The sequence below is a fragment of the Diceros bicornis genome, chromosome 34 (assembly GCF_020826845.1).
Source record: "Diceros bicornis minor isolate mBicDic1 chromosome 34, mDicBic1.mat.cur, whole genome shotgun sequence".
Taxonomy (NCBI): domain Eukaryota; kingdom Metazoa; phylum Chordata; class Mammalia; order Perissodactyla; family Rhinocerotidae; genus Diceros; species Diceros bicornis.
In genome coordinates, this window is record NC_080773.1 from 37,741,805 (window position 1) to 37,754,825 (window position 13,021).

Consider the following 13,021-nt stretch of genomic DNA (forward strand, 5'->3'; position numbering starts at 1 on the left):
AAGTTCCTCACTCTCAACTGTGGCCTGCTCTCACCTGGACAAGTGCTTTGAGGATATGCTTGCTCCACCGACCATGGCTCTTCTCCTTGCTCCAACAGGGAGATGACCTCAGGCTTGGCGATCTGATTCCCTATGTGTGGAGGAAAAATATGGGCTTGTGGAGCCACATGAGCTTCCCTTGCCTGATCCTCTCTGACTTCTCCCTTAGGCAGTATAAGCACAGTCCCTCCCACTTCATGCTTTATAAGCATTAGGAATTTTGTCCTTGAACCTCAGGGCTCAAGATCATCTCAGACCTTCTGAGGCCCCCATGAGCTTTAACAGAGTAGCAGATGGTACTGTAATGGGAATAGCTTAATTTACTGGGGCAGCACCCGCCTTACCCACAGAGAGCAGGTGCCCATAGGTCTCCAGCATCACGTCCCGGTACAGGGTCCTCTGAACCAGGTCCAGCTGCCCCCACTCCTCTTGGGTGAAGTCCACAGCCACATCCTTGAAGGTCACTGGTTCCTAAAAGAGCACACATGTTCCTCCTCAGCCTGGGGCCACCACCTGCAATGTTTTCTGGGGATGGAGTGAGGCTGACAGCCCTAGGAGATGGAATGTAGAGGAATTGGGTACGTTCAATATTCTGACTGATGTAGGTCAAGTCTCACTGGGAGCCACCCAGGGCCCTGCATTTGGGATATACTCTTAGGGAATTAGATACCTGGGCCCACAGTAACCACAACAAAGATGAGCAGGTCTCTCTGAGACTTCTGCCCAACTCTAGTAACAATGGCTAGTGTGGACAGGATTCCCACCAGGGCAATGCCCTCTTCTATGGAGATGCAGACATTTAATAAGGGCTAGGACCAGGGTGGACACAGATGACAAGCAATGGTCACAGAATAGAGACCTGGGGGTTGGAATCTTTGCTCAGCACGTGGATCTGGGACCTAGAAGGGTGATGTAAACATTCACAGGCTGTCTTCCTGGCCACAGCAGGGAAGTTTCCATTCCCAGATCATCTTTGTCCTAAGGACTGGAGCTAAGGGTGAGACAGGATTGAGCAAAGCACCCCGGGCCAAGGAGAATCAGTTACAGTTGCCATCAAAAGCATATGAGTTTTAGAAAGTCCAAACTATGTTTTTAGGAAAAATACAACCAGGAATACTCACTAGACAACTAGAGGGGAAGATGGATTATAACCTAAGTCTGATTTTTGCAATGACTGTATCCCTTACAGTCCTTTTAAGCCATCAACGTGAGCCTCAGGTGTCTGGGCATTTCCAGGGTGGGGAGGGGGCATGCCTTCCCTCGTGGTGGTGGAAGGCAGTGAGCTGTGTGTCACTGGTGATGTGCTACAAACCCCACAGCCCCTGCTCGCACCTAGGTCCCCCTCTTGGCCTGTCTGTGCACTATGGTGCTCCCCTCCAACTGGCAACCTGCTTTCTGGTCTACCTCCATGTCAGCACAGAATCCACCCAAGACACACACCTGCTGAGCAGAGGTGGATGTAATGCAGTGTGTTTCCACTCCCAGAGTCCTGTGAACCTCGACCCCCCCCTTCACAGCCTGCTACATCACTTCTCTTCTACCCGCATGCGGCCTTTCCCACCGCCATCCTTTCTGTCCCTGCTAGTCATGGCTTATAAACTGAGCTTGTCAACTCTGATCAGGGCCAGCCCTCGCTGCTGGGTCTTCAATGTATTGACTTTTACTCTGTGGGTCTGAACTGCTCCCCCTCCATCTGCTCTGGAACTGGGAATCAGAACTGATTCTCTTACTCTGAAAAGCACTTAAAACTGCTGATCACAAGCTGCCTTGGTGAAACCCTCCCCAACCTTGGATTTGATGCCAATTTCTTGATTTTCGTTATAGACCTACCCAGGCCTCAGCTCCCTCAATGGCTGCTGCTTCTACGTTTTGGGGTAAACTTTTTTATTTATTTATTTATTTATTTATTTATTTATTTAATATCTTTTTTTTTTTAATTTTATTTATTTATTTATTTTCCCCCCAAAACCCCAGTAGATAGTTGTATGTCATAGCTGCACATCCTTCTAGTTGCTGTATGTGGGACGCGGCCTCAGCATGGCCGGAGAAGCGGTGCGTCGGTGCGCACCCGGGATCCGAACCCAGGCCGCCAGCAGCGGAGCTCGCGCACTTAACCGCTAAGCCACGGGGCTGGCCCTGGGGTAAACTTTTTAATTTAAACGTAACATTCAGACGGAAAGTGCACAAATTATAAGCTCAAAGCACTTTCACAGAGCGATCACACCCGGGGGCCCGGCTGGGGGGCTGTGCTTACTGCCCGGGATGCTCCTGGACCTGCGCTCATCTCATGCTACCTAATCTCCCCGGAGGGTAGCATCTACTCAGATGGCTTCAAAGTTCCCTCAAACTCAACAAGGTCCAAAAACCCACACCCTGGCAGCTGTCAAGCTGATGGACAGAGCCACAAGCTCACCTCCCACTCATCCTAAGACCCCAATGGAATCCCGATACACACTTTTAAAAAGGACTAGAAGAACCACATCTTACAGTCACAGGAGGAATGAAATCATGAGAGAATGATTCTGCAACTCTAACAAATTAGGGGACACCAGCAGCGATCACCAATGACTGCTAACCACAGGTGGAAGGCAGACAGGGAATTCATGATAGAGGGTCGGCTGACAATACCTGCACCCACTAATCCATCGTATCATCTGAAAATGGGACAACCAGACAGCCTGTGCCCACTGCTGCAACAAAGGAGGGAGGACCCAGCACCACCTATGAAGTATTCTTGCCAAAAAGGAGCCTGAATCTACTCCAGTCTCTAGCCCAACTAGCACCTTACAGGAGATGGAGGGATGAGGAACTCATCCAATGACATCCCAAAGGCAAAATGAGGCAAACCAAGACAGGTGACCTAGTTTCTTCAGCACATGAAACACATGCAATGTCTGGTCCCTGTTTGGATCCTGATTGAAAAAACCAACCATAAAAGACATTTTGGTGACAAGTGGGGAAACGTGAACGTGGACTGCGTATTAGGTAAAGCTAAGGGATTTTTGTTAATTTTGTTGGGTGTGCAAAAGTTACCATCATTATCTTCCAAAAGGTATGCATCTCTTAAATATACACACAGAAGTGTTTACAGGTGAAACAATATAATATCTGAGATTTGCTTTAAATACTCGTTTTCCAAAAAAAAGGTTGTGTATTGGAATAGATGAAAAGAAAGACTGAAAGCTGACAGCTGCTAAAGCTGGTGAACATGGGTGTCTGTGGTCGGCTGAATAACGGGCCCCTCAAAAGATGTCCACATCCTAATCCCCAGAACCTGTAACGTTACCTTAATATGACCAAAGGGACTTTGCAGTGATGTGATTAAGGATGTTGAGATGCGGTTATCTTGGATTATCCAGGTGGGCTCAGTGTAATCACAAGGGTCTTTATAAGTGAAAGATGGAGTCAGGAGGGCCAGAGTCAGAGAAGGAGATGTGACAATGGAAACAGTCAGAGTGATGCACTCTGAAGATGCAGGAGGGGGCCTTGAGCCTAGAAAGGCAGGTGCCTCTAGAAGCTGATAAAAGTAAGAAAGCAGATTCTCCCCTGGAGCCTCCAAAAGGAACAGCCCTGTAGACCCATTTTAGACTTCTGAGCTCTGGGACAAGAGAATAAATTCATGTTGTTCTAAGCCATTAAGTTTGTGGTAATCTGTTACAGCAGCAACAGGATTGACGTTCTACCTATGGGTTTAAAAATCTCCTAAATTAAAGAAAAAAAAAAAGTTTGTTTCTTTTTTAAAAAAAGTAAAAGAAATATCCCAGCCAGTGAAGAAGCCGTTGGCAAACTGGGTTCCACACATTCCTGCAAGATGGGGAGCAGATGAAAGCGTGGCTGAGCAAGGACACAAAGCAGAGGAGATCCCAGCCCCAAACCAGAAGAGGCTGCAGTGGAAGCAGGACTCCCGGAGAGGCTCTGGGCTCTGAGCTTAATACAGTGAACACAGGTGTGCGAGTCAGGGGGAAAACAGATGAGGTGAAGGTCTGTACTTGGGACAGCTTTGCCAGTTGCCTATCTCCCCACCAGCCACTCCACCTGTGGGCAGTACTACCAGTAGCCCTGCACTTACACCCAGGCAAAGCTCCCTGGACCCTTCTCAGACTCGAGTGTGGCTTCTCAGGCTGCCCAGGTGAGCGGCAACATGGAGTTGAGACCTCTTCAGCCCAACACAGGGAGAGGGGAAGGGAGGCCGTGGTCCGACAGCCAGCGGCATACCCAGGAAACCGGAAGCAGAACCGACTTGGTGACCCTGGCCCACCCAGGCCCATGGAGCTTAGAGACTTGTCAGGAGAGAGAGACAGAGACAGGGAAAGAGGCAGGCCAATCAGGAACTAGACCACCAGACCTGCTCAGGCGCAGCAAAGCAGGACTTGCAAACACAGCTTCACAGCTCTCCTGATAAATACAGACAGACCAGAGGACCCTGGATACTTGAGGAACACCTGCTGCTCAGGTGGAGACTGAACTTGGTGGCTAAGAGGACACGGAATCCAGGCAGCAGCTGCATCTAACTTTCAATGAGCTGTAATTCCAATTCTCAGATTGGAGAGATTTCAGTATAAAAGAGGACAGGATGATACAAGAGAAGCTCTCCGAGAGAATGGGAAAGAATTCATAAACTATGAAGGAGAGATAGAAGACACAGCAATTGCTTCAGGAGGCCTAGCACGTAAGAGAAGGGCCCAGAAAGAGTTCTCTGGTGGTGAGAATATGATGGCTGGACTCCCCACTCCCCACCAAGAAAAGGACATGGAATATGAAGAAGAGATTAGACCCACAGCAGTCCAACAGGACATCCATCATCTAACAGAAGACCTCAAAAAGAGAATATAAAGGAAAAGGACAGGACGGAACTTTTATTTTAAATACAGGACTTCTTAAAAAAAGACACAAAAACCCTAGCGATAAACAAAGATAGATATGTTTGACAAATATATACCAAAAAATTGACTGATAAAAGACACCACAGAGTTAAGACAAACTACAGACTGGGAGAAGATAATTCATATATGGCAAAGAATCAGGATCCAGAATGCGTGTAAAACGCCTACACATCAGTAAGCCAGACTCTACAGAGATTTACGTATGGGAGAGATCAAAAGAGAAGGAAATACAAATGGCCAATAATGACATGAAAAGATCTTCAACCTCACTAGCAATCAAGGAAATGCAAATTAAAATACACTATACCTTTTTGGTCTTGAGGTAAGCAAAAATTGGTCAAGTGGCAGCAAAGATGCAGGAAATGGGCACTTTCTCCCAGAGCAGTGAGTGACAAGTGTCTTTGGCCCTTCAGAGCTACACGGCAGTGCTAATCATATTGAAAACACAAACACCCTAAAATTCAGCAAAATTCCCCTTCTAGGTGTAAGCCTAGATAAACACTTCTGTGTGTGCAGAAAGTGAAACCACAAGACCGTCCACACAGCTTTGGTTGGAACTGCAAATATGGTGGGCGGGAGGACGGCCTGACAAGCCTATCCACAGAAGGCATGAGTAGAGTGCACTTCTCTGATGGGGCAATGGGAATGAACTTGACCTGTATCTACCACGTGGATGGACCACAAAGTTGACCTTGAGTGTAGAAAAGCTACAAGTAGAAAAGGCATTGTTAAAAATATATAGAACTATATTATTACCTATGGTATGTCTATGTAGTTTATGAGTATGAAAATGGATTAGCTGTGTACACACCCTGAGTGGTTGTTCTAAGCAAGGGTGGGAAGAGAACATGATTGAGGATTATATATAAAAAGGAAAACAAATATGACAAAACATTAACAACTGTTAATTCAGAGTGGTGGGGACCGTGCTTGCTTGATTTTTATACTTTTCTCTAATTATAGAATTTGTCAAAATAAAATTTTAAATAAATAAAAAATATTTCCAGAACTGAAGGAGACTTTATCAATCTAGAATGGCCCATGGACTGCCAAACAGGAAGAAAAAAGACCTCCAGCTAAAAATGCCCCCATCAGGGTCCACAACTCATGGAGGCCTCAGGGATACAAAAGAAAATGCAAAACCAAGGCTGGAGACGAAACAGAAGAAAAACATGGCAGAAGACAGGCACCCAGTCTCACCAGCTATGGAGACAAGAGGGACCCTTCTGGGCTAGGAAGGGAAACGCAGGTTTCAATGTTACCTGATGCCTCTGGGTGAGCGGGCAGGACAGAGAAGTACCTCACTCCCAGGGAGCAGTGAGCCCTTCCGTTCCACAGGTAAGCCTTACCTGAACCTGCCCTTCGCAAACATCATCTGCTAGGACTTGCAAAGATGTTTCACCCCACTTCTTGTAAACATTCTTGTATATATCACTTTGTACACATGTATAAGCATTTATCTAGGCATTCTAAGGCACTTTATGGAATCTGCTAACACATCAGCCACACGTTTAAGTCATGGGAGGGTTTGAGGGAAGACGTAGAGGATATTGAGCTGCGGCTCAGCTGTTTGCCTGACAGGATCTCATCCAACTGCTCATGCATTACCTGAATTCTCTGACAGTCGGCCTATTCATGGAACCTGGGGAAACTCAGACGGCCTGTTTGGCATCTTCAGAATTTCATTATTAATATTTTAGTGCAATCTCTTTGCAAAGAAGGAAAATGTAACTAGACTGTGCACATCCTGGAGACAACCAAGGATGGGTGGAGAGTATTAGATTATTAGTGTTTTACGTGCACAATATGTTTATCACACAGAAATCGGTGATGGATTGTTACAAAGGGGTTTGAGAATTTCCATATTTGGGGAGGCTGGCAGGGGTTTTTAGACAGGCTGGGACATTATTTTTATTTTCCCTATTCCTCAAAATAATAGGATCTGGGCTCCCGCTGGCTGAAACTTCACTATCCAACATGTTTCCCAGCACGGACTAGTCAGATAACAAGGGATGACAGCACTTCATGTTTTCACCAGGTGAATGCTTTATTTCAAAAAATCCTTAATTTAGACAGATACTGGGCTCTCATCTGTGTTCCTGAAGACCCTGCTTAATACAAAACTCACATGATTCAATCTTGTGTTTCCCACAGGGAAAAATCCAAAGTATGGGGACGGGGCCAGGGGCATGTTCTCAGAAATCACAACTCTTCAGACATGGGAAGGTGTTGTTATTTTAATTCTCCGTTTTATTTTCTCAGCGTTAACTCTAATAATTCTCAGAGACCCTCACATAAATTCACAGCAAAGTGCAGAACTGTGGTTATTAGCGCTTCTTCACAGCGTTTTATTACAACTAACTTCTGTTCCCAAGCGACTGATTGAGGGCCCATCTTTCAGCCTAGCCTAGCTTCACTGCTGACTCTGTTACAGGATCTAAAAATGACTGCACGTTGTAACAGCAGCGAACATCACAGTCGCCCAAGTTCTGATGCCAGACAACCACCACCCTGCATCATCCAGTGCAGGCCCTCTGCCTCCCCGGGACAGCAGCACTGCCATGCGGGGACGCTGCCATGTGGGGACTGCATACTTACGATGCACTTCACCAGTCAGCTTTGAAACTGGGAGGTTTCATTAATTTTTTTTAAATTTGGGGGTAGACATAAAGTTAAGTAGAGACATTATTAATATTTTTATATCACAGTATCTCACATTTGCTTGATTTATTATTTTAACTTATAAATGAAAGACCTAAATATAGTAACGAAACTATTTTTCTTTATCTTTCATAGCAGAGAGTTAATTAAGTAAATGTAAATTTGATGAATTAGGGAAAATCTCCCATTTAGAAATATGGAGATAACCCTAAGAAACTGAAAACAGTAAGTTAAAAATGGCTGCCTCTGAGTCATGAAAAGAAATAAAATATTGATACATACTACAATATAGATGGCCCTTGAAAACAAGCTAAGTGACAGAAGCCAAACACGAAAGGCCATATACTGTAGGATTCCCTTTATATGAAATATCCAGAATAGGCAAATATATAGATAAAGTAGATTAATGGTTGCCAGAAGCTGGGGATGGGGGAATGGAGAATGACCACTCATGAATATAGTTTATTTTGGGGGTGATGAAAATGTTCTAGAATTAGATACTAGTGATGGTTGCCCAAGTCTGTGAACATACTAAAAACCACTAAACTGTACATCTTAAAAGTTTGAGCTTTATGGTATATGAATAATATTTTAATAAAGCTATTACAAAACAATTTTTTTTTTCGGTGAGGAAGACTGCCCCTGGGCTAACATCTGTGCCCATCTTTCTCTACTTTATATGGGACACTGCCACAGCATGGCCTGACGAGCAGGATGTGGGTCTGTGCCTGGGATCCAAACCTGCGAATCCCGGGTGAGGCAGAGCGCACAAACTTAACCGCTACGCCAGTGGGCTGGCCCCCCAATTTTTTTCTGAAGTGGCTGCCTCCAGTGAGTAGGCTGAAGGGGGTGGGGGTGGAGATGACACCTCTCCAGTATCATCAACTCTGCTATCCTTTTCTCTCAGGAGCCACCCTTGTGCCCCTATAGTCACAAAATCCTCCTGCTTCGACTCCCTGGTACTTCACAGATCTTGCTCCCAGGCCCTCGTCAGACAGAAGCGTGAAACGCCAGCCTGCTTCCCACAGTCCCCTTTCTCCCCACACCCCCGCCAGGGGCATCCTTCCAGCCACACTGCAGACCTGGCACCTCCTGCTCCCAACACTTTTCAGGCTCCTTATTATCACCAGGATGGAGCCCCGGCTCTGCAGTAGACATTCAGGGCCTGGCTCAGTTCATCCTGGCCTCTCTAGCCTAAACTCTAACTGAGGTCAGTCTTCACAGAGACCCTGGTCATACAGTGCACACCCACCACCACCCGTGGTATTACAGGAGGCCAGACCCTGCTCACCAGGCTGTGCCCCTTCAGCTGATGTGTCTCCTTCACCTCTTGACTCAGGTGCGTCGTGTCTCCCCGGCAGCCTCCCTCTCCACAGCGAAACGACCGCAGCTGCTCTGTGCCCCGTGACCTCTATGCAGACTGTCCCACCTCCCACAGTATCAGTTGGTCTCAGCTCCTTCAGCGCTTGGGGCCTCCCTAAGCGTCTCAAGCTTCTTTGTGGCCCGAACCACATGTGCAGCACCTGGCAGGCCATGAGGCCTCAGCAGCTGAGAGAACCACCCTGGGAGCTCCTCAAGGCAAGGGCTCGAATTTGTTCTTGTTCCCCTCCCGGCAAGCACAGAGCTCACAAGACAGCATGAAGCTGAATCAGGCACTGAATACGTGAGGGAAGGTGGGAGGAGGAAAGAGGAGGGGGCTCCAGCCAAGGGGGTTGTCCCTCATGCACCAAGACAACCTACAGCATGGCTGGGGCTCAGGACCGGGAACAGGCTAGTTGACAGTGAGGCTCTGAGTTATGGAAAATTCACCTCTCCCTGTCTGCACTCAGGAAGCGATAAACTTCTGGTTGATTCCTTCTCTACCCAAACTCTCGGTGTTATAAACTGAGAAACCACATGGACTGGGATGGCCGGGGGCAACCTGGAGACCTCAGGGAACAGGGCAGCCGTTCAGGAAAAAGAAGAAGCCACATCTCACCTGGACCTGGGCTGTCAGGAGCCCAGTGGCCCTCCTCCCCTCCTCGGGAGTCTCCTCCACGCGCCAGACAGAGTCCTGAGGGCACAGAGCTGGGGGAGGAAAGTGAAGTCACGGACGTAGCTTTCCCTGCTATAAGTCTGCCCATATGAGTCCTTCCTCTGGGAGGTTCAGGGAGAGCCAGATCCTGGCCCTCCCCCTTGGTCAAGAGAAGAGATCCACCTCCATATTTTATTAATGAAGAAAATGAAGCTCAGAGAAGATAAGGAATGTGCCTAAACACACAAACCCTGCACTGTCCCTCCTTTGCTCTGAGGCACCATCTCTGAGAAGCAGTGTCTGTTCAAAGCCTTTCTGGGCCTGAGCCTTAAGTCGCCACACATTCATTCTCGTGCACTCTGTTCTGGAGATATCACCACCGCTTTATCCCCCAGCGGAGTGTTCTGATCCCTCCTTGATCCAGCTCTGCACAGAGACAGATCTGGACCAGAACCCCCCCTGCCCTAAAAACGCACCTGGCTCCCCGATCCCTGGCCATGGCAGATCACTGCTGGGAGAGGCCATGACATGGCAGCCAACGTGGCCGGTGGGGACATAGGCTCTTGACTCACCCCAGGAGGCCCACGGGTCAACACCTGCCATCCCCCAGGACTCGTCTGTAAGGACACCTGCACCAGAAGATCAGGTTAGGACAAGGAAAGGAGGCACTGTGACACCAATCCTAGCAACTAAAGGAAAGGAGCTCTGTCCCACTACTGGGCAGAAACAGAGCCCAGGGCATGTGAAAAATCCCAATATAACAAGCTAGGTTAATACCAGAAATGCACAGGTGGGTCGCTGTCAGGAAATTTAACAGTATGATATAGCCACAGAACAATTAAGAACAGAACCGCTTAGGGCTGGCTCCGTGGTTTAGCGGTTAAGTGTGCGCGCTCCGCTACTGGCGGCCCAGGTTCGGATCCCGGGCGCGCACCGACGCACCACTTCTCCAGCCATGCTGAGGCCACGTCCCACATACAGCAACTAGAAGGACGTGTAACTATGACATACAACTATCTACTGGGGCTTTGGGGACAAAAAAGGAGCAAGATTGGCAATAGAGGTTAGCTCAGAGCCAGTCTTCCTCAGCAAAAAGAGGAGGATTAGCATGGATATTAGCTCAGGGCTGATCTTCCTCACAAAAAAAAAAAAAAAAAGAACAAAACCGCTTAAGTGGCTGAAGAGGTACCTGATAAAATGTTTAACATTATCTAATTTTCACAAAATATTGTAGAAAGATACTCTCTTGATGTCTTTAGTGATGGATGATACATGCAACTTCACTTAAAGGTAAAACACACCACTGACATCACACTATTATTTCACATGGCTCTTCAATTACATACCAGAGCTATATAAGTGAAAAACAATAAAATTAAAAATATTAGAGTCCTACAGAAATTTTCATTGTATGTATAACAGTCTTCTAAAAAATCCCACAAATCACCAGAAAATCTCTTAGAACTAATGAGACATCTCAGGAGATGACCATAAAATAAACAAAAATTACATTGTCTTTTACGCCAAGTTTTCCCTTTCACCAACAACCAAGTTTTTTTTCTCACTTAGTTCTAATTCTGTACCAAGAGAGACCCCCTCCAATCCCCAAAAGCCCTCAGTGCCTCCCCAGCTCTGACTCCTGGTTACAGCAAGTCACTGCTGGGAAGGCCCAGAAGAAACAGGATTTGGACTCACCCCAGGAGGCCCACGGGTTGATGGCCGCCATCCCGCAGGATTAACCAACCAGGCGCCTGCCTAGGAGTACTGGATTTGGTGATATAGGGAGAGCAACTGCAATACCAACCTAGTGAGAGAAGTGAAAAAGACAAAAGTGGTCCTTTCTCACAGAAGATCCAGTGGGAACAAAGAAGAGAACCCATCCACAGGCGCAACAAGAGACTCCCGGGGAGCGTTATAAGGAAACAAAGTTTACATGTCAAAACACAACAGACCTCCTGGAAAGAAACAGTGACTTGAATAAGCTAAGAAAACAGCACCACCCAGGATGAAAGGGTGGAAATCTGTCAAAGGTTCCCAAGAGACAGTCACAACGTCGAGGTAACTCTTCGTTCATTTGACAAAAATTATCGTAAAATCTACCTGCAACCTTCACACATAAGTGGTTGCCTAGAGCTGGGGGGAGTGAGAAACGGGGACGGACTGCTTAATAGGCGCAGAAGTTTCATATCCGCAGGAGTTTCGTTTGGGGAAACAATGAAAACGTTCTGGAATTACTGGTGACGATCGCACAACCTTCTGAATATACAACAAAACGACTGAATTGTGCACTAAAATAATTAGTTTATGTCTTGTAAATTTTATCTTAAAAAAAGAATCCACCTGCAAGACCTACCAGCCCCAACCCTGTCTGTGTCCTCCTGGTGTGGAGCCCAGAAGCCCCCCACCCCGGTTCCAGGTCTTTGTGCAAGCCCCGCGACCTCTCTGAGGGTACCAGCGCCAACTGGCAGAGCTCGGGGACTCCTGCGAGTGCGCACAAAACACCAGGACGCCCACTGGGCCCCAGGAGCACCGGGATCTGCGCCCAAACCCGAAGTAGGCAAACTGTATTCTGCAATGACGTCCGCAACTCGACAACGTCCTCCCGTCACTGCACGTTTTTAAAGAAACACGGGGCCGTTCCCAGCCCACGTCGGACGCCCTTCAGCGCTTCATGTGACCGGCTCGGACGAGAACCGCCGCCGGGGAAGGAGAGGTGGTCCTTCCCAGTAGCGGCCTCACAGGCGGCCTCCCGCCCCAGCTTTCCCCGCAGCCCGACGCGGACGCGGTGCTCAGAGCGGCCGGCCCTACCTGGTCCGCGGCTCCCGGCCTCCCACCCCGCGGGCCGGCCCCACGCTCTCTGCAGGCCGCTCAGCACGACCGGGGTCGCCTCGCCGGGGGCGTTCGTTCGGCTTTTGTTCCGTTCCGAGGTTCCGCCCGGCGGCGCGCCTGGGATCTCCGCGCGCGGCCTGAGGGACAAAGACGAGCTGGGCCGGCGGCCGCGACCCGGCCCCAGGTCCGACGTGCAGGGCTCACCGGGGCCGCCCAGCCGGCTCAGAGCGGCCGCGAGCGCGGGCGGGAGGCGGGAGGGTCGGAGGGCTGAGGGAAACAGGTGCGCGAAGCCGGCGCGGGAAAGGCAGGCGCTCGACCCGCCCAGGCGCCGCGCCGGTCCGATCGCCCTCGCCGCCTCTCCCCACCCGTTCTCTCGACCCTCCGGGCCCTCGGCCTGCAGGATCCCCACCACCCAGGCGACCGCCTCACCTCGGCCGCGGACAATGGCGACCGCTCCCCCGGTGTCGACCAAGGCGTGCCGCGCGGGCTGCTGGGAGTTGTAGTTCTAGGGGGCGCGCTTCCGGTTGGGCCGGAAGCGCCACCATGGCAGGTGGGTCCAGCTGCTCCGCCTCGAGTCCCGCTTCTGCGGTGCCAG

The 13,021-nt window shown here is 48.9% G+C and overlaps 1 protein-coding gene across 3 annotated transcripts in view; it reads right to left on the reverse strand.

Moving 5' to 3' along the window:
* Window positions 1-12,492, reverse strand: part of ZNF606 (zinc finger protein 606) — a 33,347-nt gene extending 20,855 nt beyond the window's left edge. For 2 of the 3 annotated variants that reach the window (XM_058530623.1, XM_058530621.1), the window contains exons 1-6: window positions 12,406-12,492; window positions 11,293-11,401; window positions 10,170-10,226; window positions 9,562-9,650; window positions 384-510; window positions 35-130 (exon numbers count right to left, since the gene is read on the reverse strand). In XM_058530623.1, the coding sequence (XP_058386606.1) occupies window positions 35-130; window positions 384-510; window positions 9,562-9,650; window positions 10,170-10,226; window positions 11,293-11,323 (400 nt within the window). In that variant the 5' untranslated portion in view covers window positions 11,324-11,401; window positions 12,406-12,492. Of the gene's footprint in view, window positions 1-34; window positions 131-383; window positions 511-9,561; window positions 9,651-10,169; window positions 10,227-11,292; window positions 11,980-12,405 lie in introns of those variants that run through there. The other variant, XM_058530622.1, reaches the window with a different exon arrangement.
* Window positions 12,493-13,021: the final 529 nt, after the last annotated feature.